At 35.5% G+C, this 27,996-nt stretch overlaps 1 protein-coding gene across 1 annotated transcript; it reads left to right on the top strand.

The window, feature by feature from the left end:
* Positions 1 to 3,134: 3,134 nt before the first annotated feature.
* Positions 3,135 to 23,957, top strand: LOC124363151 (peroxisome biogenesis factor 10-like). The gene is made up of 5 exons (XM_046818291.1): positions 3,135 to 3,222; positions 6,326 to 6,467; positions 10,383 to 10,537; positions 14,468 to 14,710; positions 22,734 to 23,957. The coding sequence occupies exons 2-5, from the start codon at positions 6,353 to 6,355 to the stop codon at positions 23,082 to 23,084; spliced, it is 864 nt and encodes a 287-aa protein (XP_046674247.1). The 5' UTR covers positions 3,135 to 3,222; positions 6,326 to 6,352; the 3' UTR covers positions 23,085 to 23,957.
* Positions 23,958 to 27,996: the final 4,039 nt, after the last annotated feature.

Below are 27,996 nucleotides of genomic sequence, written 5' to 3'. Positions count from 1 at the left end.
CACCACGGATACTAGACTTATTCTAGTATCCGTGGTCCACACCGTAAAGTTATCGTCCGTCTGTATTCTGTGCTTCAATGTTGCAGACATCAATCTGAAGGCGCTGACAAAAATTCAAAAATTAAGGTAAATTGTATAAAAATAGTTACAAAATCTACACAGTTTTTAGTGTTTATTATTTTCCACAAAGGTTTCCCATTAAATGTATTATAAATAAAAATCCCAAATATAATAACTCAACCGTAGAAATGTAACGGAATGGACGTTCTCTACTAAAAGCCACTCCTAAGACTAAACCAAACAAGTGCCCGCAATGAACATTTGTACACAGATGCTCTGTAAGCTGAATTTTAATATACAAACGTCAAAAAGGTGGTGTCGGCCGTCAGAGGTCCTATCGTCTAAATTAAATGCACCGTAAGACGTGCGTTCACGAATAAAAGTCACTCCTGAGACTAAACTAATCAAGTGCCCGCAATGAAACTTTGTACACAGATGCTCAATAACCTGAATTTTAATACACCAGCTTTAAAAAGGTGGTATCGGTCGTCAGAGATCCCATCTTCTAAATTAAATGCACAGTTAGACGGGCGTTCTCGACTAAAAGCCACTACTGAGACTAAACTAATCAAGTGCCTGCAATGAAACTTTGTACACAGGTGCTCAATAACCTGAATTTTAATATACCAGCGTCAAAAAGGTGGTGTCGGCCTTCAGAGGTCATATCGTCTAAATTAAATGCACCATTAGAAGGGCGTTCTCGACTAAAAGTCACTCCTGAGACCAAACCAAACAAGTCCCCGCAATGAAACTTTGTACACAGATGCTCTGTAAGCTGAATTTTAATATACCAACGTCAAAAAGGTGGTGTCGGCCGTCAGAGGTCCTATCATCTAAATTAAATTCCACTGTTTAAAAAAATATTTAGTCCCGCTCGACGCAAACAAAATGTTCTTAACGTTTTGGTGGTGAATTGAGTAGCTGCCAATATCGTAAAGCACAGTATATTGATAGACAGAAGCCAATGAATTGAAGACATTCAAATAGAACTTGCAACAACCACTGTTTAAGGAAAAATATTAGGTCCCGCACAACGCAAACAAAATGTTCTTAACGTTTTGGTGGTGAATTGAGTAGCTGCCAATATCGTTAAGCACAATATATTGATAGACAGAAACCAAGGAAAGAAATAAATTAACCTGTATATAGAATTAACATCAACCACGGTATAGCAAAAATATTAGGTCCCGCCCAACGCAAAGAAAAGTGCTTAACGGCTTTGTGGTGGATTGAGTAGCTGCCAATATCGTTAAGCACAGTATATTGATAGACAGAAGCCAACGAATTGAAGAGATCCAAATAGAACTTGCAACAACTACTGTTTGAAAAAAATTATTAGGTCCTACAAAAATAATGAGATCTTCCCTGAAGTTGTTGGTAGTGAAATTAGTAGCTACCATTAGTTTTATATGAATTATTGTAATTATTATCAAGAACCCTAACCCTACAACTAACTACCTCATACGCCATACTTAACCCCGAAATATACTATACCCGACTTTCATCACCTCATATCTTTAGAAAAGAATCCTTCTACAACCAGAACATGCTTAGACGATGGTAGTGACCACACAAAGGAAGTGTCGCTGTCATGAGCAACATGTTCTCCTCTCCATGACAACATGGTTTATTGAAGTGGTAAAGGGACACACTTGTCCCTCAGATTGATATTTAGATTGAACGTATATTTAGATTGTTTATAAAAATACTCTTTACAGGTCTTGAATTAAGTAAAACATTAATTAACAAAAAGTAATTTTTAGAAATTGTAAATGTTTTACAGCCATATTTTTCGTCATTGTTTATTGTATGGGAATTGTTTCATAACTGACAGAGTGCAGTGTACATACGGCCCTTCTTATCCCATACATGTGTTAGCGTAAACATTTCCATCCACGAATATTTTAATTGTTTTGCTTAAATCATGGCCTTTAAATTCATTCACATACTGTATCATACATGTATATAGACATTTCTGTAACAGTTTCTGCTATTGATGTTCGTAGAATAGGTCCATAGTTGCATGGCAGAGTAAAATTTGTTGGTGTTGGGTATTTGTAATATAAATTTAAAATACATAACATATGTTTTAAGGAATTGTAATAACATATTCGTTGGTATTATCTTTTAAGTTTGTACCCGTTGAGTTCTAGAGTCCAGAGAAGAAAGAAGACAAAAGAAGAAAGTGGCGTTTTTTAGTGGGTATGCCATCAGAATACTATCTGGTGGAGAACCCCACACTTGTTCGCTTGGTTACGGTAAGACCAAGCGTTCGTGCAGCAATGCATTTTTTCACCACCTCAAAAAAAAAAAAAGTTTGTGTAGGTATATAAAATATATAATCTTACTTTTTGTTGTAGTACTCATTATTTTAAAATTTCCTGACTACATGGAAAGACAGTACGAGCATTGTCTGCTAAAAAGGTAATGTATTACTTAAATAAGTACAAAACACGAACAAATTCAAATTTATTACAAATTCTGATTACCCAAATGGTCTTTTGACGGTCGAAGACTAGATCTGTGTACAAAGTTTTAATGCGGGCACTTGTTTGGGTTAGTCTCAGGAGTGACTTTTATTCGTGAACACACGTCTTACGGTGCATGTAATTTAGACTATAGGACCTCTGACGACTGACACCACCTTTTTGACGTTGGTATATTAAAATTCAGCATACACAGCATCTGTGTACAAAGGTTCATTGCGGGCACTTGTTTGGTTTAGTCTCAGGAGCAGCTTTTAGTAGAGAATGTTGTGGCCCATTTAACATTTAACATACATTTTCTACGGCTGTGTTATTATATTTGGGATTTTTATTTATTGTGCATTTAACGGGAAACTTTTCTTGAAAATAATAAATACGAAAATCTGTGTAGATTTTGTGTAAGATCTCTTTATAATATTTAGCTTCATAAAATATATTATCTTAGTTTTTGAATTTTTGTGAGCGCCTTCAGATTGATAACTGCAACATTTATGCACGGAATACAAACGGACGATAACTTTACGGTGTGGACGATAAAGGGACGTTAACTTCACGGTGGTGTGTTACTTGAGGAGCTCATCTTTGACATTGACTTACTGTCTGTTGACTGTTCGGCTCACGATCCCGGTCTATGAACGTAACTTAATGGAAATTGACAAGTTACTTAAAGTGGAAGGTATGGTAATCAATCGTATTAGACAATAATTTTAAATTCATGATAAATGTGTTTATGTTTTTGTTATTTATTATTGTTTTGAAATTAACTAATAGTAGCTTAGTATATTAGACACAGGTAGTGAGAATTAGGTTATGTTGACTCATAATTTTTATAAATCAACAATAAATACACCATAGATACAGAATTATATCAAGCTTTAACTTTCCAGTCAAGAATATGGAAGTGAACTGAGTAGTATATGAGATGAGCAAGTTACAAGTGTAAATTTCTGTGTTAGTCTGAAGTAGGCCTAGGAGGTGACAGATTCCTAATACCTAGTAGATTTAGGTTAACTGAGTATTTCCTTTTTGGACCAGGCAGCATATATTACTGTATAATGTAAGCAAAAAGGGTAGGGTAAGATAAGTGGACCTGGTTTTTATATCAAAGAATATAATCATCGATATCTAATATACGCATCTGAAATCCTGGACTCGTCAATTGATATAAAAGTATATATAGTCCTGGGTAGGGTACGATAAGCGGACCCGGTTTTTTATATCAAAGAATATAGTCATCGATACCTAATATTCACATCTCAAATCCTATCCTAGACTATCAATCGATATAAAAGTACCTATAGTCCTCAATAACAATCATATGTTTTAAATTAAAATATGAATTTAACCCTTTGGACGCCAACGTCCGGTTGATCGGACCGTCGAAGTCTAATCGAAAAACGCCAACGCTCGATCGATTGGACTGCCGAGGTCCGGGCAAAAAGCGCCAACGTCCGATTGATCAGATGTTTGTTTATAGTAGTCTGTTTCGTCCGAGAAATGCGCTAGTATCTAGGTAGGCTAACATTTCACATTTTTTTACGGATGATTTTAAATTTAAGTTATATATCTTATATAAAAACAACACGGACAATCCTGTATCAAGGCTCGATTTTACAATTGCACTGCTTGAAGGACTTGCAGCCGAGTGGCTTGGTGACCAAGTGCCAGTTCAAGTGCAGCGCGTGGGTGATGAACCGCTTGACAAATTGCCCAATTCCAAGGAACGAAATTGTTCTGTGTGCAGTAGACTAAGTACAGTTCAAGGTGGAAAAAGAAGAAAAACAAGATGTTTTTGCACAAATTGTAAATAATGTGTCCACCCATTGTGTTTCCCTAAACACACATGTTAGAAGTGTCGGGGACAAATATATATATATATATATATATATATATATATATATATATATATATATATATATATATATATATTTGTAAATAATTATTTTTATTTTTTTGACAAAGATTTTTCTTACTTTTTTGAAGAAAATCTATGATATAGACTTATAGTAGTGAGAAGATGCTCTTATTTTAATACTATGTAAGTATGTACAACATATTTCCTACTGTAAAATTAATTCTAGTTACAGTAAATTTTTTCTAATATCAACACTAATTAAAAGTATTTTTTTGTGAAACTATTTTTCAACTTTCAGTTTTGAATTTTTGTGAGCAGTCTTATATATAATATCTGTAACGAATAAAAATATCACCGATAGGTAAAAATATTTTTTTTCGTACCAATATTTTGGCCTGAAGTGAAATTTTTATGTAAACAAATGTTTTGGTTAGGCATTACCACATCATAAACAATGGAGTTCTATTCTAAATGCTATTTATAATAACACTATTCGATAGCACATATAATTTCCTACAAAATAAAAAAAACATTCAATTAACATAAAAACTAAGGATAATACAGAGCAAAGCGTAATAGGTTACAAAAACCTCAAAACAGGGCTGGCGGTTTTGGCTAGTACAGTTGGTTCGGGCGCTAGCGTGATGGGTTAGGGCGGCAGCCTTGGGCGTTGGCATCCAAAGGGTTAATATTTACAGTGATCAAACAAATTATTATAACCAAAATTAGGAAAACTGAAGACGACCATATTTACTCCTCTCACAGTTAAGTTACAGTTGTTTCTTTCCCACAAATTTCACATAATGGGTTTTTCGGTACAAGTCCAACATGTTGAAGCCACGAAAAAGCAACGTCGTGTAGTTTTCTAAAATTGATTGCCATTTTTAATAATCAGAATTACTTATGTAAAATTGAAATATTATCTTACGTGTATTATTTTAGAGTTTTTACAGCTGTTGATATAGATTATTTAGGTTAGTAGTTCAAAATAATTAATCAGTATCGATTGGATATATCGATGGTTATGATTAAGTAATATCATTTGCCAATTTCGATATAAAAAAACTGGGTCCGCTTATCGTACCCTACCCAACTTGTGTGGGTCAATTTTTGGCATAGAATGGAATTATCGTAAGCAATGTATTGTTTATACCTACATTTGAGGAAAATAAATCATTCTTGATTCTTGATATTTTGAAAGTATTGTTGTTAGACTAAAGTTGAGTACGATGTTTCTCAAGGTTTAATACTGGGATTTTCATTATTTTTAATCTGTATTGACATCATGATTTGCCTAATATTTCCCTAAAAAATAAGTTATTTCACTCTTTATTCTTAATATACTGCTAGAAGAACATTTTGAGAGACGCAGAATTTGACAACAAGCATATGCATGGCTAAAGTATGACTTTATATGATCCACGCCGGTAGCCACGTGTCAGAAATTTCTGCTCGCGTAATCCGCGTAAGTTGCAATTGAATTCATGTGATAGCATCACAATGCTTTATACAGCATGGTCACTGCTGCTTTGTATGATGCTGGTTCATCAGTGAAATAACAGCAGTTATTTGATAATGAAATATGACGCTGTGAGTCTGTAAAGATGTACTAACTTGTGTGTCATTGACATTCAGGTGGTAAATGGAGTACATGTCATGTTTGGTTTGCAAGTTGCAGAAGTAGCCTGGTTTTGAGGTAACAGATCATTGAGGTTGGCTATGGCTGAAAATTACAATGTCAAGGCCAACTACTTAATCTTTGATGTAAATCGAACATTTAACAAGTTTTAGGTACCCTACTACTACCTTTTTATAATATAATTCATATAATAACATAGTGATTCATACTTATCTGTTACTGTATTAAAGTACACTCAGCCTAGTTTTAATATTTTTGGTTTTCAACATATTGTTCTTATTACAGAAATTTAATGAGAACTGATCCAAAACAATGAAGAACTTTACCTCGGGTGGACCAGCAGAAATTGTTCGAGCAAAGCAAAAAGATGATATTTATAGTGATAGACTCCAAAAGTTGTGGCTTGATGTTTTACTGAAATGTGGAGGTAAGGATTTATAGCATTTTGTCAACTGTATATTGTAACCCATTAATGTAATGTTATTAATTAGTCTACTGTAATTTATTTTATAACATTAATTTGTCTAATTAAATCCTAACAGAAGCTATATAATATCATACTTGATTTTGACATTTATAAAAAGAAGTTAATAAACCCATTTCCATAAAATTTCTGAACGGTTAAAATAATATTTACTGTTAATACGAGGTGTGTTCAAAAAGTATCATGAATTTTGAATTTTCGCGGGTTACGTATATTCGAATTTCGATTTTTTTGTGGCGTTATGTTGGCACATATGTCTCTCACTTATGTTGAAAATTTCGGCCATTTTGAATGTTCAGTTAATTGTTGACAGCTGCTTTGCTTGCACGTGTTTTGGTTCGTCTTCGATTTTTACCTATTCAAAAAAATGGAACAAAGAACCTGTATCAAATTTTGTGTGAAAAACGAAATTAAGTGCGCGGATGCATTCCGAATGTTGACTGTGGCATACGGAGAAGCTACTTTGGACAAAAGCAACGTTTATCGGTGGTACAAAATGTTTTCAGAAAGCCGAGGAGAAGTGAACGACGAAGAGCGTGCTGGACGCCCGAGCACTTCAACAACAGACGAAAAAATGGATGAAGTAAAGAAAATGGTATTGGCCAATTGTCGAATCACCGCTAGAGAAATTGCCGAGGACCTAGGCATATCGATTGGCTCGTGCCATTCGATTTTAATCGATAATTTGGGCATGAGACGGGTCGCCGAAAAATTTGTACCAAAATTGCTCAATTTCGATCAAAAACAGCATAGTATTGCTAATGAGATGTTGGAGTCTGTCCGCGACGACCCGAATTTGCTCCAGAGGGTCATAACTGGTGACGAATCGTGGGTTTATGGTTATGACGTGGAAACCAAAGTTCAATCATCTCAATGGAAGCTGCCGCACGAACCAAGACCGAAAAAAGCACGCCAAGTTCGGTCGAATGTGAAAGTTATGCTTACAGTTACAGTTTTCTTTGATTGCAGGGGCGTGGTGCATCATGAGTTCTTGCCACAAGGTAGAACGGTGAATAAGGAATATTACCTGCAAGTTATGCGCAATTTGCACGAAGCAATCCGCCAGAAACGCCCTGAATTTGTGGAAAAACAAAAATTGGCTTATGCACCACGATAACGCCCCTGCTCACACATCGCTGCTTGTACGCGACTTCTTGGCCAAAAACAACACACTAATGATACAGCAGCCACTGTATTCCCCAGATCTGGCCCCCTGTGACTTTTTCTTGTTCCCGAAACTGAAGAGGCCCATGAAAGGACGATGCTACGTCACGATTGACGAGATAGAGACGGCATCGAAGGAGGAGCTGAACAAGATACAAAAAAAACGATTTTTTGAAGTGCTTCGAAGATTGGAAAAAACGTTGGCACAAGTGTATAATATCCCAGGGGGATTAATTTGAAGGGGACAAAATAGATATTCACAAATAAATAAATAATTTTTGAAAATACACAAAATTCACGATACTTTTTGAACACACCTCGTATTTCATTTACTTTACCTGTTACACATTCAAATCCCATTAAAACACTGATTTTCATACAATTTTAAGCAATTACACTGTTATAGGCAAACCGTTTACAAAAAGATCCTGGGTGATTTGAGTTCACGCAGGAGGGAGTAGATACCCCTCCGTCGCTGTTATGCCGCCCTCTTCCAGTATCCTCAGTCGATCTTGTTCACTGCTGCGATTCGTTCAGTCGAACCAGTCAGTACACAGTTACTGAGCCTTCCCGCTTGAGCGTGTTATACTGGTCATCGTGTTGACCGAACAAAATGAATGAATGAATGTAATGACCGAGTGAAAAAAAGGATCCGCTTGTAAAAAATTGTTTGAATAGAGGAAGAAACAGCATATAGTACAGTGAATGGATAGATATATAACAATAAATGTATCGTTTCAGGAATCTAGTAAATGTAAATATAGCCTATCTATTAAACTGATTCAAAAAATTGTATTGTAAGTTACCAGATACATTACTAAATATTTTAAATGTTAATACTTATAATCAATGGGCTTGGTTGATTGATATGCCTTTAATTTATCATAAGTAAGGTTATTCCCTTACAAATGTTTGAAATAAATTACAAAAAATTAAACAGAGACATTGCTCGTTTGAAAATAATTTATTTTTATGAATAAAAAGATATTTTATATCCAACCGATTAACTTCCCATCACTTTCCATAATATTCAGACTCCCTACTCCCTCCGTTGATTTATAAGATTACGGTTTTATTGTTAATCGGTTAGCAGTGAACAAAAGGAACGACTGAACAATTTTGGGGAACTAGTTTTTTAATGCATAAACTTTATAGTTTTAGTTAGTTCCATATGAAGTTAGGCTATTTTTCATGGATAAGGGTTTTAAAATGAACTTGATCATAAGTTTTAACGATTATGAAAAATAATATATCTGATTTGAAAAAAATTCAAATTTATTCAGTAGGTTGGAAAAAGTGAACAAAACATTCGAGTTGAACGGGTCTTTTGAAACACTCTGATCCGGATCACTCGTTCACTTGACTGACCTGTTCGAATTGAACTGCGCGGCTTTTATGCTTAGACTGCGACACTTGTATATGCCTAAACACGAAAATAAAATATAGTTGTAGAACAGGTAAAATAGCTGCAGTGTAAACAAAACTGTGCAAGCGATGTTTATGATTTAACTCATCCTCGACTAATATCTTAAGAATGTGCACCATTCTTGGCACCATTGAAAAGAGAAACTCATAATGTTTGTTGTCGGCTGTTTGATATTGTCAACAATGTAAATTATATCATGAGTAACCTTGATTACAAGAAAGCACTTTGTGTGTTACATTTTCACATCAACCAATCAATCAGTTGTTTTAATGAAGATACTACTGTACCAGAAATAAGCGCTCTATTGTTTGGAAAAGTGAACAAACATAATGTCGGAATATGAGACTTGGAGAAGCCCCACACCTATATCACGCGTGTGCTTGATTCACAAAAAGTTAACGAGTTTTTTCTGTTACACACAACCAATTGTATGGCCCATTCTTCTTTGCACAACAAACAATATCTAGAATAAGTTTCTCGTACATTTTAATGGAATGGCTTTTTCCACAATTAGTACAAGATTCCCTGAATCTCATACTCAACCAATCAAATACCAGGATTTTCTGCTCTAACCTTCTATTTATTCTGTGTTTCCTTTTGTTGATTACTATATAGATATTCTTTATTAAAGTAGTAACATAAACTACTACAATATGTTCCTCTAAAATTCTAATTATTTCTCATATAGGATGGAATTGTGTACAATGATTTGTGATTATTTCTTATCTCGACCACAAACTGAGTGTTAGGAGAAACTCTAATTTTTTTGTTACTATCCCTAATAATAGTACAAACAGTGGACGCCTTTTATAAACTACAAAATGGACAATATGAAGTCTATATACTTCTGTAGCACTTATCTGTATCACTTGTCTACCAGCCTACGCATGTAGAAAGTATTCTTTAAATATTTAATCTCATGTTAAGCAATTATCCAAAGCTACTGTTTATTTATGAAGGTAAGCTCTATTTGGAAAAAAGAATACCAAGCATTTAGTTTCTGTGTGGAATGTAATGAAATTCATTATTTATCTGGTATTTTGCTAAGATTAAATTATGTATGATGTTATTTTAGCTGTTGCCACTTACATGTATTCTAACAATGTCAGAATAATATTTTAAGTCTTATTCAGGTAAATAAGAATTATAATTAAAAATGTAATAGGAAAATTTAGAATTTGATCCCGATGAACACCACTTTTCAACTGCTCTGAAATGCCTTGTTAAGTTGTCAATGTTGTTTTATGTAAGCTCCAATAATGTTTTAGGCACTCAACTGTGGATGCAGTTAAGGACCACCATACCTGTTGGACATTTTTTATATGGGGTGGCAACTACACTCTCAGGACTCCAAACTCTTGGGGAAGAATACACTGGTATTGTTCAAGTAGACTCTACTAAAACTGCTGTGCCCAGATTTCTTGTAAGTAATTAATTTGTGTAACTCAGCATTAATATATATATGCTTATTTTACCTTCAAGACCATCCATTTTACACGATAAATGAATTTTTAAACAGAACTTTCTAACCTGATGTAACGAAATAAAATCTGACGATTGTACTGTTCTCTAAGAATATGTTCAATAAAGAATAATAATAATAATGTGTGTAGTATAAGTAAAAAGTAAAAGTAAAAAAAACTTTTAAACAGAACTTTCTAACCTGAAGTAACAAAATAAAATCTGATGATTGTACTGTTCTCTAAGAATATGTTCAATAAAGAATAATAATAATAATATGTGTGTAGTATAAGTATAAAGTACATTGTAAAGTTTAATGCATGCCACCCTGTTACCGGTTAGTATGTAAGGACCATATTGGAGAATCAATCTACTCTAAATAAAATCTCACCTGGCAGTAATAAATAAACTCATGCAAGGGCATCGCAAAATGGTCATAGCTTCAGCAATTATATCATTTATAAATATAACAATTTGGTTTGACAAGCAGGAGTAGTGGGGTCCTTTACTGACAACTTTTATCTCGGATACTTCTCATAGATGCTAAAGTTTCATCATTGCCCTGAAGTAATGTGATTGTTTCAAGCCCTCCATGTAAACACAGTAAGCAACTAGTGATGTGAGATATTCACTGCCCTTAAGTTTTTGGAAAATTCTTCAACCAAAATCTTTACTTTCACAAACGTCTCTTCACATCCAGCTAATTCTTGATCTAAGTTGAAATTCCCTGCGACTTTTTCAATAATGTTGGTGTTTACGTCACCCGGTTAAGAGCTCCTCCAATAATTAATATTATCTCATTGTACGAGGGGTATCCAAAAAGTAAGTTTCCCTGTTCTGTAAAAAGACGCGTACGTAACACAGCGTGCAGCTGTGGGCGGGGATATGTAGCGCGGTTCGGTTGGCAACAGGTGCGCCGGTCACTGGCCCATTGTCACGCTTCTCAGTCAGTTGCTGCCCAAACATCATGGAGACTCCACTGCGTTCTGCCGCCAGTTGCGAAGTCCGTAGTGTTATTCGTTTCTTGACCGCCAAAAACGAAACTGCCGTTGAAATTCATTGTCAGTTGTGTCAAGTGTATGGTGAACATGTTATGTCCGTTCAGATGGTCCGTTGTTGGCGTGCAATGTTTTTGGAAGGAAGAGAAAATGTTCATGACGATGAGCGTAGTGGCCGACCGGCCAATTCTCGGCAACCTGACGTCATTAATGCTGTACGAGCAGTTATTGACAATGATAAGCGAGTGACTCTCGATGAAATTATGGATAAACTGCCGTCAAGTGTTGAAGTTAGCCGGTCATCTGTGCACAATATTCGGACAGAAGATCTTCAGCTTGCAAAAGTGTGTGCAAGATGGGTGCCTCGCTTATTGAGCAATGCCCATAAACAACAACGAATGGCTGCTGCCCAGTCTTTCTTGCGATTGTTTGACGATGAAGATGAAAACCTTTTAAGTAGAATAGTCACTGGTGATGAAACATGGATTCACCACTCAACTCCAGAGACCAAACGCCAGAGTATGGTGTGGCAAAAAAAAGGAGAGGCAGCTCCTCAAAAAGCCAAAGTTTTTGAGTCGGCAGGAAAGGTAATGGCTACAGTTTTTTGGGACTGCTGTGGAGTGTTATTGATTGAATATCTTCCTCGTGGCGAAACCATAAATGCAGAAAGGTATTGTGAAGTTCTCACCAGACTTCGGCGGGCAATACAGAATAAACGGCGCGGACTTTTGTCGCACATGGTTCTGCTTATTCAAGATAACGCCAGACCACACACGCTGCTCGTGCAACAATGGAACTTTTGAGGAAATTTAAGTGGGATGTTTTTGGTCATCCTACATACTCACCAGATCTTGCGCCTAGCGATTTTCATCTGTTTCCGGAGCTGAAAAGACACCTTGGCGGTCGGCGATTTGCCAACAGCGATGACCTTCAAAATGAGGTGGATACTTGGCTTAAAAATTTGGCGGGTGAATTTTGTGATGCTGGAATAAAAAAAACTACTTCCTAGATACCAAGAGTGCTTAGAAAGGGATGGTAACTATGTAGAAAAATAAGGTATGATGTAAAAAGTTGAATAAATGTGTTTCAGTTATTTTTTGAGTCTTTTTAACTTTTTCATAATTAATGGAAACTTACTTTTTGGATACCCCTTGTATTAGTTACACGGGAGATAAATCTTCTTACAGACAACATGTACTGAAGTCCAGTGCTTTTTCAAATGCACCACGTGACGTTTATTTTTACCATTCATTCTTTATTACCTGATCTTTTTCTTCTTCTAAGGGGCGGCCTATTGCTATGCCAAGTCTCAAGGAACCTTTGCACACCCCGGAAGTATACCATGAGGCCGACCAGTCTATGGTTTCAGCAGTTCTACAAACCGCTGTAAACAACTGATCAGGTCCTCGTGGAGAAATTCACCACCCCTTGTCCAGACTACCAAAGGTGGCGTACTACTCCCTTGCAATTGCAGGACAATCAAGAGCAGGTGTTCAGCAGTCTCCTCCTGTTTGTCACACATTCTGCAGAGCGGATCCTCTCGAAGAATGCTGACTCTGTGAATATGCTTCCTCAGGTGACCGTGTCCCGTAATTGGACCCAAAACCTGAGAACACACAGATCTACTTAAGGAGAGAAGGCCCGATACCACTTTAGGGGAAGGTGACTGCAGGACCATTCCGCTCATTCTCAGACCCGGATGCAGTCTTCATTTTCTCTGATGTTCAGCGTGAACCCAATTCGAGACAGCCCCAAAGAATTTACACCTAGAAATACCACAGAACAGTTGTAGTCCCGTCGTGTTGGACACTGAGTCCAAGTTGGCCAGGGTATTAGCTCGTTCATTCCCAGAGATCCCCCTCATGTTCAGAAACCGCCCCCCCCCCCAAAAAAAACAGTCACATTGTTGATTCTGCCAAGGGAAGAAACGATTTGATAGCAATCTTAGACAAGTTTGGAGGTGAACATACAAGAGTCCAACATCTTTAATGCTGCCTGTCTATCTGTGAAAATGCTAATTGTCTTGCTCATATACTGCAGACGAAGCTTCTCAAGTGCACATTCCGTAATGGCTGTGACTTCTGCCTGAAAGACTGTGGGATAACGACCCATAGGGACCATCAGCTCCCTACATGGTCTCACTACCACAATTCTGGCACCTGTGCCACTTTTTGTTTTAGAGTCTTCCGTATACCATTCAAGCTCCGCTGGTGGAAAAGGTTTCTTTTCCTTCGACCGAGCCTAATTTCTTTTACACTCTGATATTATTAACACACTAGAATAATATATACCTAAAACATGCCTATTTCGGCTTTAAATCATCATAAGGCTCCATCATATTACATTCTAAAGGTTTTTACTATAAAAGTTCCGGACTTTTAATTTATTATTCCTTCAATCTGCCTGCAATATTTCAAGTGTTACTAAAATCAACAGAGATATTCTAAAAAATATCGTGGAATGTTGCAGAGAAACCTGATTTATATCATTGATACTTATAAAAACAGTTTTATTCTTTGAATTTAAGGTTTAAATACTGCTCTTTAAACTTTTCCAAAAGTCCAATTATTTATTTGAAAATGAATCAGAGGATTGGAATATCTTCCAGTGGCCACCACTTATTACATGAGTGTTTGGTATGTTTGTATAATTTGCTTATGGAAAACGTTCAAACGTATCGTGTAATTTTGTACATTTACTTACTCATCCTGTTATGGGAACAATGAGTGTACTCCAAATCATGTTGCAGTTAACTAAACTGATTTATGTAGCTACATTTACGCCCAGTGATACTACAATAATGTACAATCACATAGCATAACAACAGCCTACTAACAGGTTATTCTTATGTTATTGACTATACGTTACAATTTAAAGACGTTGCTTGTTTTCAGAACCGGTTACTTATGTTGGTCCTGGATAATTTTGGGAGCGTACTTCTCACTTTCGGACTGAACAAGTTGGACAAGTTTGTTCAGTCGAATCCGAATCTTCAACCACAAGCAAAGAAGGAAATTTCTGAGACAATCAGAACATTGAAAGCCATATTGCCATTTCTGGAGCGCTGCCACAGAGCGCTGTTCTACTGCGGTGGCCTTTACTACCAGATAAGCAAGCGCTTCACCAGTATACAATATGTGAGTACGGGACGTACTTGGTTTAAACTGAATACTATAAAAGTAGATAAGATTCAGTCCTGGGCAGCCATAATTGTTTAAGCAGGTTTGTTTGTTTAAGAGATGCTTGCTTGTAATTTCACGTTGATTCTTCATAAACCTGAAGGGTGTTGGAAGTAGATTGCTGGGAGCAGCAGTATATCTACTTGATTACATAAAGTTCACATTTATAGATACCTCTATTAGTAAGTGAATAAGCAGAATAACAGATTTCTTAATCATGTGATCCATAATTTTCTTTTGACTATTACTTAAAGAAGCATTGTGTCGTATATATTTAAATAAGCAGTAGTATATTTATATTTCAATACAATATAACGAAATCTACATATTTAAATTGTGATTTTTCGTGCCTTCAGACCCAAACAATATATGTTTTTACAGAGGAGTCTAAATAAAATGAATTTATTTCTCAAATGATAAAAGACTAGGTACTTATAACAAGCTAAGCAGTTTGTATCATCAAAGAAAACATATGTGCATTGTTCATCATGTCAATTCAGAGTGTTGTATAGGATAATAGGATAATAATATAAGCTTTGGTAAGTTACATGCAAAATTTTAATTAAAGAACTCAATTCTTTTTCTTCATGTGTCTTGTGGATAGTTAGGCTACACTGGCACTCAACCAAACCCCTTAGAGGGAAATATATCATCATTGAACTCAATCTTGTTTATGCAGAAATGAGGTTATGTAAAGATCGTCTATAGCTCAATTCTTTCTAGAGATATCTTGCAGATAGTTAGGCTACACTGGCACTCAACCAAAACCCCTTGGAGGGAAATACATCATCATTGAACTCAATCTTGTCTATGCAGAAATGAGGTTATGTAAAGATCGTCTATAGCTCAATTCTTTCTAGAGATATCGTGCGGATAGTTAGGCTACACTGGCACTCAACCAAACCCCTTGGAGGGAAATATATCATCATTGAACTCAATCTTGTCTATGCAGAAATGAGGTTATGTAAAGATCGTCTATAGCTCAATTCTTTCTAGAGATATCTTGCAGATAGTTAGGCTACACTGGCACTCAACCAAACCCCTTGGAGGGAAATACATCATCATTGAACTCAATCTTGTCTATGCAGAAATGAGGTTATGTAAAGATCGTCTACAGCTCAATTCTTTCTAGAGATATCGTGTGGATAGTTAGGCTACACTGGCACTCAACCAAACCCCTTGGAGGGAAATATATCATCATTGAACTCAATCTTGTTTATGCAGAAATGAGGTTATGTAAAGATCGTCTATAGCTCAATTCTTTCTAGAGATATCTTGCAGATAGTTAGGCTACACTGGCACTCAACCAAACCCCTTGGAGGGAAATATATCATCATTGAACTCAATCTTGTTTATGCAGAAATGAGGTTATGTAAAGATCGTCTATAGCTCAATTCTTTCTAGAGATATCGTGCGGATAGTTAGGCTACACTGGCACTCAACCAAACCCCTTGGAGGGAAATATATCATCATTGAACTCAATCTTGTTTATGCAGAAATGAGGTTATGTAAAGATCGTCTATAGCTCAATTCTTTCTAGAGATATCGTACGGATAGTTAGGCTACACTGGCACTCAACCAAACCCCTTAGAGGGAAATATATCATCATTGAACTCAATCTTGTTTATGCAGAAATGAGGTTATGTAAAGATCGTCTATAGCTCAATTCTTTCTAGAGATATCTTGCAGATAGTTAGGCTACACTGGCACTCAACCAAACCCCTTGGAGGGAAATACATCATCATTGAACTCAATCTTGTCTATGCAGAAATGAGGTTATGTAAATATCGTCTACAGCTCAATTCTTTCTAGAGATATCGTGTGGATAGTTAGGCTACACTGGCACTCAACCAAACCCCTTGGAGGGAAATATATCATCATTGAACTCAATCTTGTCTATGCAGAAATGAGGTTATGTAAAGATCGTCTATAGCTCAATTCTTTCTAGAGATATCGTGCGGATAGTTAGGCTACACTGGCACTCAACCAAACCCCTTGGAGGGAAATATATCATCATTGAACTCAATCTTGTCTATGCAGAAATGAGGTTATGTAAAGATCGTCTATAGCTCAATTCTTTCTAGAGATATCGTGCGGATAGTTAGGCTACACTGGCACTCAACCAAACCCCTTGGAGGGAAATATATCATCATTGAACTCAATCTTGTCTATGCAGAAATGAGGTTATGTAAAGATCGTCTATAGCTCAATTCTTTCTAGAGATATCGTGCGGATAGTTAGGCTACACTGGCACTCAACCAAACCCCTTGGAGGGAAATATACCATCATTGAACTCAATCTTGTCTATGCAGAAATGAGGTTATGTAAAGATCGTCTATAGCTCAATTCTTTCTAGAGATATCGTGTGGATAGTTAGGCTACACTGGCACTCAACCAAACCCCTTGGAGGGAAATATATCATCATTGAACTCAATCTTGTCTATGCAGAAATGAGGTTATGTAAAGATCGTCTATAGCTCAATTCTTTCTAGAGATATCGTGCGGATAGTTAGGCTACACTGGCACTCAACCAAACCCCTTGGAGGGAAATATATCATCATTGAACTCAATCTTGTCTATGCAGAAATGAGGTTATGTAAAGATCGTCTATAGCTCAATTCTTTCTAGAGATATCGTGCGGATAGTTAGGCTACACTGGCACTCAACCAAACCCCTTGGAGGGAAATATACCATCATTGAACTCAATCTTGTCTATGCAGAAATGAGGTTATGTAAAGATCGTCTATAGCTCAATTCTTTCTAGAGATATCGTGCGGATAGTTAGGCTACACTGGCACTCAACCAAACCCCTTGGAGGGAAATATATCATCATTGAACTCAATCTTGTCTATGCAGAAATGAGGTTATGTAAAGATCGTCTATAGCTCTATTCTTTCTAGAGATATCTTGCAGATAGTTAGGCTTCACTGGCACTCAACCAAACCCCTTGGAGGGAAATATATCATCATTGAACTCAATCTTGTCTATGCAGAAATGAGGTTATGTAAAGATCGTCTATAGCTCAATTCTTTCTAGAGATATCTTGCGGATAGTTAGGCTTCACTGGCACTCAACCAAACCCCTTGGAGGGAAATATATCATCATTGAACTCAATCTTGTCTATGCAGAAATGAGGTTATGTAAAGATCGTCTATAGCTCAATTCTTTCTAGAGATATCTTGCAGATAGTTAGGCTACACTGGCACTCAACCAAACCCCTTGGAGGGAAATATATCATCATTGAACTCAATCTTGTCTATGCAGAAATGAGGTTATGTAAAGATCGTCTATAGCTCAATTCTTTCTAGAGATATCTTGCAGATAGTTAGGCTACACTGGTGTTCATCTAAATTCCATGGAGGGATATATACCTCCATCAAATTCTTTGTTATCTATATAGAAATGAAGTGTCATGCAAAGTATGGTACTTTGTTATTATTCGGGGGCAACTATTTTTGAAAGAGTTTTCTCATCAGGGACTTAAAATAACTATATGATGAGAAATAACAGACTTTATTTGATTGACTGTAAAAATTACAAATGTCATTATAACAATCAGTTCGTTTTCTACCTCCCATAAGTAACCAATGCCTTACGAGTCTCCAGTACACACCGAACAGTATCAGCTGAGGCAGCACAAGTATTGAAGGAATTGCACCCATCGACCTACAAGCTGAAGAACGAAATAGGAATTATAAGAACCATAGATAGGCAAGGAAACAGAGATGATCTTTTCAGCGCATGGCAGGAAAGATGGCAAGGGAATACTGCAGGAACGGCGCACAGGACACAAACTCTCATCAAGGACACAAGAAGTTGGACAGAGAGAAAGCATGGAGAAATCGACTTTTACATGACTCCGTTTTACTACATGGCAGCTATCTGAAGAGATTTCACCTGATAGATGACGATGGTTGCTGGTACTGTGGAGAGGTGGACTCAGTATACCACACCTTCTTTCTATGCCAACGATGGGAGGAAGAATGGGAGCACTTGAAGAACATGACTTCAAATCATCAACTAGCCCCAGACAGTATTGTGCTCCATATGTTGAATATATTTTTGTAAAGTATCAAATGTAGTTAATTGCATTAATTTGTTTACTAGTACTTGGTTTCAGTGTGGTTAAGGAGGTCTAGAGGGTCCACATTTACCTAGACTCTAGAGAAATAGTAAAATTTGTTACTTTTAGTTTGATGTAAAATATTTTGAATAAATAAAACACTGTTTATAATATGTGATGCGGAAAGCGAAAAGGGCCCTTATGTTGGAAATTTTCAAATCAAATCTGTTTTATTGCTGAGATAATAATTACATCGTATGGCAAACGTCAATTAATAATGATATCCTAAAATTTCAGTCATTCATGCTATAATTTACATACAGACATACAATCTTTACAATCACACCTCTTTCATTCATCGCCAATGCAACCCACTTTGAACAGCGGGGTCAGTCTTCTAGTTAGGCAGCCTCCCAGTTGAAAGCCAAAAACTCATTATAAAATGCTTGAGACACCAAGAAGTGTTTTAGGCGAGTCTTAAATGCCTTTGGTGTTGGAGCATCTTTGATTGAATTGGGCAGTCTGTTGCAGAAAAAGTAAAATAAAAAGCAGTAAAATTAAAAATTGAGTAATTGTTATATCCGAGTACAGCATAAAATTCTGAACATTTTGACACTAAACATATTTTGATACGATGCAATTTGACAAAGTTATGGCAAGTTGTTATACAAACATTCGGAAACTAGGTTATTAAGAAAAACTCATTTAAAAGTTCAATCTTTTACAAAATCTTTAATTTCCATATTTAAGAGCTCAGACACACATATTTTTTTTTTATACTTTATAGAATAAGGAAAATAAAACATATAGTTACTTAATCCAACGAAATAACGTTGAAAAAATACTTAACTTTAAGACAATTACAATGTTTTGGCAAATTTACTCTTATATTGCTTAGACTGAGCGCTTCCGCTTGTTGCGTCTGGCTTTTGTAGTCTCCTTCACTTGTGCTGCATTTTCTGCCGGCCCATTTGGATTCCCTTCCTCTTCTTGACTGGCATTGTCAGGAACTTCTGGGCAAATAATATACTGAAACTGTTCTTCGCAATACTGACGGATATTTTTGAAAAGGTATTGTTTCCTCTGCAGAGTCAATCCATTTGGGAAACCTTCCAGTGTACGAAGTTCTGTCTCATCAGTTGTAGTTGGAAATATATTGTGTACAACAAATATTTCCATCAAGAGTAGTTTTGCAATTCACTACTCCTTTCTTTGAATTTAGAAATTCAAAGTGATTGTAACTTGTTAAACGAGGGACTTTCTTACATCCTTACTCTGCAAGAAAACTTAACCAGTCAAGTATCGGGACATGAGACATACCAGCTTTATTACAAACAGACACAGCTGAATTAAATTTTGATATTGGCGTTGACTGTTCAATGGTTTCAGTTAAATCACTCACTGAAGATACATGACATGTTCTGAACCTTTTCTTCAGAAGGCCAAATCCCCAGTGGCAAGAAAATTTGGTGTGTCCAACTGGCATGACTGACAGAACAATATTCTTATTCATATCATGAAAAACTCTCCAGGTTAGGTAACCTATCATTATATTGTTTTTATTTCGTCCCACACAATTGTCTGCGTGAACATACATTGTATCCTTACCATGGCTGAATTTACTAAGGTAGTCATGAAAAAGGTGCAAGGACCTGGTTGCATCGGGACACTTGGAATATGGACTTCCTGTACCATATCAAAACTGTAGTGCACTACTTTCTTAAGAGCAGCACTATTAGGTTCACATCTTAGATTCACATCTGTCTCAAAACTACCACGTGACTCTTTAATAGTTTTGTGGTAAAACCCTCTTTCTTGCGACACAAGTTCAAGGTGACTACTCATTTTTTGCAAGTTCTGCATTTTCTCTTGAACTGTTGCTCGTACCATTTGTGCACCTGATGTGTATTGTTTTCTACACGCCTCACATATATCAGATCTTGGTTTCATCACAACAATGTATCCACAGGCCTCCCTCCAAATATTTAAAAAAAATTCTGTAGGAAACTGGATTTTCATTCATATCATTGGTAAAAGACGCAGTGTATTTGTCGTAAACAGAACGTTTAGTTTCATTGGAAGGCAACAACTGGAGATTAGCATTAAACAGTGCTTGCTCTACAAAGCAACAAAATTGCATTCTGTTCTGAAAAATTTTGGAGAAATTGGACAACAAATAGTGCTGACTGAAAACTCGTAACGTTTTTTGCTACTTTTCCAGCATTGCCATGTTTTTTTTCCCCCTTGGGGCGGCCTATTGCCATGCACTTAAGCCTCAAGGGCTTTTTGCGCACCCCGGAAACACACCATGAGGCCCACCAGTCTACATACAATGCCAGGTCACGATACATTTTAGTTAGACGCTTCATTCGTTTTTCTTTAACATTTTGAGCAAACTTAAAAGTATTTTTACATACTTCCTCCCCTTTTAGTAAATAAGATGCTCTTGCCCGTTTTCGTTCAGTTTGCTTATGTTTTGATCGCGCAGTTTCACTGGAATATATATAATGCTAGAGAGCGAAGCTGACTTAAAATAACCTGTTCAAGTTTGTTTACGTGAGATTCATACAAATCTAGTTCTGCAAATTCTTGGCGTATTATTACTATATATATACTAGCAAAATCTCAACTTGACCTTATCTATAGAATCTGTTTGGAACCCAAATGTTAATTTTAATATTCTAACAACTGTGAATGTAAACAAAATTTCGAATTGAAAAACATAGTTTTTCACATATTTCCCTGATTAGGCTACAAGATTTTTAGCTCTGTTTCTTAGCGAGCACAAATATACTTTTGGATATTTCCTAATGAATCAGTCAAAGGCATTTAGCTTTTATGTATATAGATAACATGAAAATAGACAATAAAAACGTTAAAATATTTGGATTGATATAAGCCTGTTGGTGTTGTAAAAACATTATTCATAATGGGCGGTTCATGTACTAACTCCATATAATAACACAGTAACAAATCTTTTAAGATATATCATATAAATTGTCTTAACATTAGCAATGTAATAGTAATAATAGCTGTTTCCATAGAACTATTAAAATTTTTTTAATAGATGAAATGGCTGTTTTTAGTGCATTATTTCAATAAATTTTCCGGAGATGTGTCCCTGGATTTTTCTTTATCTGGGGATTATTCCATACTCAAAGGACCTCCGGCAGATCCCTCAAACACATTTTTTTTCTTCATTACTGCTTGGTTTATTACCGTCGTTTGTATTATAGTTCTAAGGTCCTTGAGAGGAATGTATAAAAGTGATTGTCATTTTTTGTTTGTAGTTGTGAAAGCTTTAGGTTTTTTTTTATCTGGAACGATTTTAAAGAAATTAACCTAACCTCAAAGTTTTTAGATACAAATATCTCATGATAAGTTGTTCATAAGCCTACGTTATTTATTCTGGTCACACTTGCAGTTCTTTTCAGACCAAACAATTAACTTCATGGAACTGTAACTATTCTTCACAATATAAAATCAGTAGTAGTTGTAGTTAATTTGAGCAGTAATGTAAGATTTTTGTAGTTTAGTTGAAAACATCAAAAAGCAAGTTGAGATGTTTAGTTGAAAACATCAAAAAGCAAGTTGAGATGTTACAAACAGCTGGTTGCAGTTGTTTGTATGGAATTAAAACAGTTAGACAGAGGAAAGGAAATTTTATTGTAATTGGTCATAAATGGTGAATAACAGTTTGTTTCAATAAGTACATTTCTGCAAATCCCACTAATATAGGTGAATTTTTACACGTTTAAGCTAAATTGAAGTTTTATTGTAAAAAAGTTTGCTCTCAAATTTATACTTTTTTTTTAGTTTGAATTTGCTAGTTAATAAAATAAAAATGTTAAAAATATTATTTTAAGCTTGTAATTTCTCATCAAACATGCTTTACAAATAATCTGGATTCTCCTTTAGGTACTTGTACGCAGATGGTTGAAAGATTACCAGTCAATGTACGGGTTCAAACTACTCGGCATCGTTACAGCTATTCATCTGATAGGCACGTCCATGCATGCAAGCTGGAAGTGGTTCTTCACACCGAAGACGAGCGAGTTCGCCGCTGTGGAGGAACCTGCGTCCCAGTGTGCTTCGGCACGGAAATGCCCCTTGTGCCTCGAGGAAAGGAGAAATGTGAGTGCCACACCTTGCGGACACCTCTTCTGTTGGTCATGTATCCTGGAGTGGCTTCAGACACAAAACCAGTGTCCTCTTTGTAGAGAAAGAGTAGAACCTTCAAGGATTGTTCCTCTTAAAAACTATCTGTGATAGATTGTTGTTATGTTGCTAATTACTTAGAAACTGGAGGTATTTATTACACTTATGGTAGGCTATTCCACCCAAGCTAAGAATTAAAATTGTGGAATTTTTCATAAAACAAGATGGTTGAAATGTATTGTAAAAGAAGTTTGTGATATTTAAAACTGGTAGAGTATTTGTTATTTTTCTAATTTTATCTTTACATCATTATTAAATAAAGCAGTTATATCTACATAAGTACTTAACCTCTTAGGTCAATGTTATGGCGTTATATGGATGCTTTATGTGGTTTGGCGTCCGTATAACATGCAGTTATGATGTGAGTAAACAAAGCAGTGATATTGTCTTACTGGGATGTATTTCTAGATTATTTATGATAGTAAAATTTTATTTTTGTATTTCTAGGAAAGTGTTTTATATTGTGTTATGTCATCTGAAAGCTAAGATAATTTGTCAAAAACAGCTCAGGATAGTGAAATTGATTGCTGGATGGACAATTTTATTAAAAGCATTCAAAATAATACATAACAAAAATATTGTATTAGATTTATTGCAGATTTCATTATAAGAATTTGTTGAAAAAATCATGAGATCTGACCAAAATTAGCTTGGTAAAATATTGAGGCTTTGCTATACCTTTGAGTGTTCATACTAATTTTGTCCAAAAATGTCCTGCTGTAGCAGATGCTACCCTTGCCCTATGTTAAAGGGTTAAATGCCTAATGAAAATGTTGACTGGAAAATTGGATCTGTGAACGGTTTCATATTCTTGGCAGTACTACCTCAGATGATAAACTTTGTTAAAGTCAAACTATTAATATTGTTAATGTTTTTTATATTTTATTATTGTTCTTATTAAATAAATATACTTGATGAAACTTGTGTTACTGGGTTCTTAAAATGTCTATTGTACTTTATTGCTTTAAGTATATTTAGATAGAAAACTTGATACACTTAAGAACACATTCTTGAAAGCACTCATTGGTAGAATAATGAATTTTGATGTTTTAACGTTTTTTTATATGAGTTTTTCAATGTTTTTTAAAGTAGTAGAAATGTAGGTAAGTTTGATTACAAATTGATTATGGCGTTTGTGAGTTACATTATTTTTGATAACTGCCCAGTTTGATTCACGTCAAGTCTAAAAACAGATTTTGCTGGTTTGGTGTAGAATTCCAACGATTGTGAAAAACACTGAAAATTGCACTAAACCATTGATCATTAGTCTACTTTTCTCCAAACCAGATACTGATTCTTTATATTATCACATTTTGAATCATTGGCTACAATGCATATAAATGTATACAATGCTTATCTAAGCTTTACTAATCTAAGCATTGCTTTTTTTCTGTACATTTTCATAAAAACAACAAAATCATAGAAACATGTATTATATGTTTTATCAGTTTGGGTCATTAGTGCTTAACATTTATTGTAATTTCTAAGTAAGTTCTTTCAAAATGTGTACTTTGGTTACCACATACTATAAGTAATTACCGCTAATCTGAATTCTTTCCTGTTGGTGAATTATATAAATATGTAATTTACCAACAGCCCCCAATCGTCTTTTCTGTATAGTGTCTTCGTCTGTCTTTCCAAGTATAGTGCAACATCGTTAAGTCGGACCTCCTTTTGTCGGGTCTCTGGGTAACCCAGATCAGTTCAGGAAAATTGTAAATTAGGTTTTATTGTCCGCCCAGACTGAAAGCGCGGGAGGTCGGATGTTTGTTTATCAGTAGACGAGGAAGTCAATGAGTCAGCCGGAAGCACAACAACGTGGGGTGAGGGAAGGAATAGCCTACCTGCTCAGTTCAAGTTGTCACTTTACAGTTTACGTGTCCTGATTCTTTTCACTAAAATATTGTGCCAGTTCAGTTTGTGTGTGCGTTCATTTATAACGCCAGTAGCTTTTCTCTGTTATAAATAAACTGCAGATAACAACTACAACTTTTGTTGCAGTTCTGTGTTTTTAAGCAGTGGCAACAAAATGCAAAATGTTGTAACTATAGAAAAACGGCTCGGAAATTTTGGACAAATTGATAAAGGTGAGCCATCAAAATTAATTGCATCTGATTACGGAGTTGGAACTTTACGGTCTTAGCCTGGAAGAAAAATAGAAAAACATAGGAGAGTTTTGTTTTAAAATTTTGTCCAAAGACAGTTTGGATAATAAGCGCAAAGCAAAGAACGCTAAAAATGAACCGCTGAATGAAGCATTACTCGTTTGGTTTTGTGCAGAAAGGTAAGGTGGTTTACCATTATCAGGTCCCATTGTACAGCGAAAGGTTCTTACTTTGAATAAGTATTTGCCAGGTTTGATCCAATATTTATTACTGGCTCGAAAGGTGGAAAAAATACCATGGTATTCACCAACTTACTGTAACTGGCAAAAGCTTGTCTGGCAATGTTGAGGCAGCCGATAAATTCAAGGAAGAGTTTGAAGATTTTGTAAAAGTTGGAGAATTTATTAGCAGATTAAATTTATAATGTTGATGAGAACATTGAAGGAAGGGAACATGAGAAGGAAAAAGGATTATTCCGGATATTTTACATCATTCAGTAATACAATATTGATATTGTATCACTCAAAGATGGAAAATATCCAGAATAATCTTAATTTCTTCACAATCCTTCCATCGTCAAAAACAAACTTTAAACAAAAAACTATGATCATGTCATAAAAAATAAAAGATACAAGCTGAATTTCTTTTTCGAGTAGATATTGTTACGGAGTGATTGGGCTAGAACAGTGCACATAAGTCGGCTACCGCAATGGAACTATCTCAATAGTGAAAATGTTCACTTCAATTGATTTTGTGTGTAAATTGGAAATGTGTGTACAGTATCATTTTAAATGCATGATGATGTGTACCACACCAAGTAATTCAGCTTGTATCTTATATTTATTGACAAACACTTATCATGACGTATCACAACGTTATAACCAGGTTGTAGCTTTTACAACTGAATCAAACTGAAGATGGAATGAAGTAAAGTACTACAATATCAGTTTAGGGAGGCAGTAACCAATAACAGTGTAATTTCAAAAACAGGGTTTTTTAATGAGAAAACATTTGAAATAACAGTTGTTGGCCATAATCTTCTTATAAATAAAAATAAATGGCGAAATGTGTTGGTAAGCGCTAATCTCGATAACGGCTGGACCGATTCGGTTAATTCTTTTTGTAAAATGTCCATTGAAATCCCAGGAAGATTTTTAAGAAGAAAAAGTTAAGAAAGATGACCTGGAATATTTTGGAATTCAGAAAAAATTGTAGTTTAACATTTCATAATTCAAATTAAACTGGCACTAAACAGCTGTTGACAGCTATAGTTCGACAAAATTTCTGAAACATTTGTTTACATTTAAATTTTATCAATAATAAGTAAACAGCGCTTGATCGGTAGTGTAATGCAGATAGTAAATAAAACATTAATATATAAATTTTACTCCAGATTGCGCCAGTGACGAATTAAAATCATCTAATGCATTAAATACTGTTATAAAACTAACCTTAATGAACAAAGTTATGAATGTTTTCACATAAGTTACTTTAAACTGGTGGGCTTCCTTGACATTATGATATTACATTTTAACATTGGCTTATGGAAAAACAGAGAAATGAATACTAACATGCCTCAACGATTCATTCTTTCCCTGGCTAAAGTCCAAAAAACAAGTGTAAGGCAAAACTTTAATAACGATTATTTTGGAATGTTGCATAACCTTAATAAGGATTTCCCCCTTATACCGAAAGTACATAAGAAGTAGGTAGGACTTCCCCCTAGGTCGTAATAGGCTTTTCAGTCCTACTTATGTGTGTATTTTCTTCATCAGGACAAGGCAAACTCAATTATGTCAACACGATTTTGACCAAAATAGATTTCCGAGAACTAGATAATCGAACGTATATAGTATTTTGATCAAGGCATTATGGCAAGCTAAACTGTGACATAGTAGGTAAGTGAATTTAAACAGTCTTAAGTAGGCACTTTTTAACCGAAGTAGGCATTGGTCCTACGTAAGTATATATATTTTTACTTCGTAAGAACAAGGCAAACTCTACTATGGTACTGGAAATATCATAGACCTGAAATATATGACAAGGACTGGAAATATACGCTTTTTGACCGAAGTTTTCCGAGACCTGTGTGATCCGAGATTTTTTTTCCTTGGTCGGGATGACAAGTCAGATTCAGCTGTGACATTATGTATGTAATTAGAACCAAAAATGCTCCTACACATGCCAAACATGATATAATAATTAAGTTAAACTCTGATACTATTTACCATGAACTTAAATAATATCTACCTGATGTATGCCTATACTTACGTTTTAAAATTTTTATAGGACTCCCATCATATTACATCATAATTGCTTTTACTAAGTAATATAAGGACTTCGGTTCTAAAGATTGTGTGCTAAGCTGCGGGTAACAGCTAGTATAAACTTAAAGATTATCACTGTAGTATATTAAATGAAATATATCTCACCTGCCTTTACCTTTAATTCAAAGAAGGTAAAGAAAAACAGGTAGATAAGCTTTAGAAATTATAGGTAATTATTACAATTATTATAGAAGTGATGGGTGGATGGCCAATAAACTGACTGTAGCGAAGCAATGTTGGCTTTTCCACCGGATTAATATTTTAAACCTCATGCATTTTATGCCCTTAGTTTTAGTCGCGTTTTTGAACCTCAAAAATTGTCCTCCGCCCATCAAATCGGCTTCCATTCAGTTTATTTTTGGGAACAAATAAAAGTCCCAAAGAGCATATTAGGTGGGTTGTTGGCCCTATGTAATTTGATACTTAGTGTAAAAACTACCGGACAAATAGTGATTTGTGTGAAGCATTATCATGACAGAGTTGCCAATTGCAACTATCATGCTTTTTGACCTGTTTTAACAAATGGTATCC

The sequence above is a fragment of the Homalodisca vitripennis genome, chromosome 5, assembly GCF_021130785.1.
Source record: "Homalodisca vitripennis isolate AUS2020 chromosome 5, UT_GWSS_2.1, whole genome shotgun sequence".
Lineage (NCBI taxonomy): Eukaryota > Metazoa > Arthropoda > Insecta > Hemiptera > Cicadellidae > Homalodisca > Homalodisca vitripennis.
This window is presented reverse-complemented; position numbering and strand designations above follow the sequence as displayed.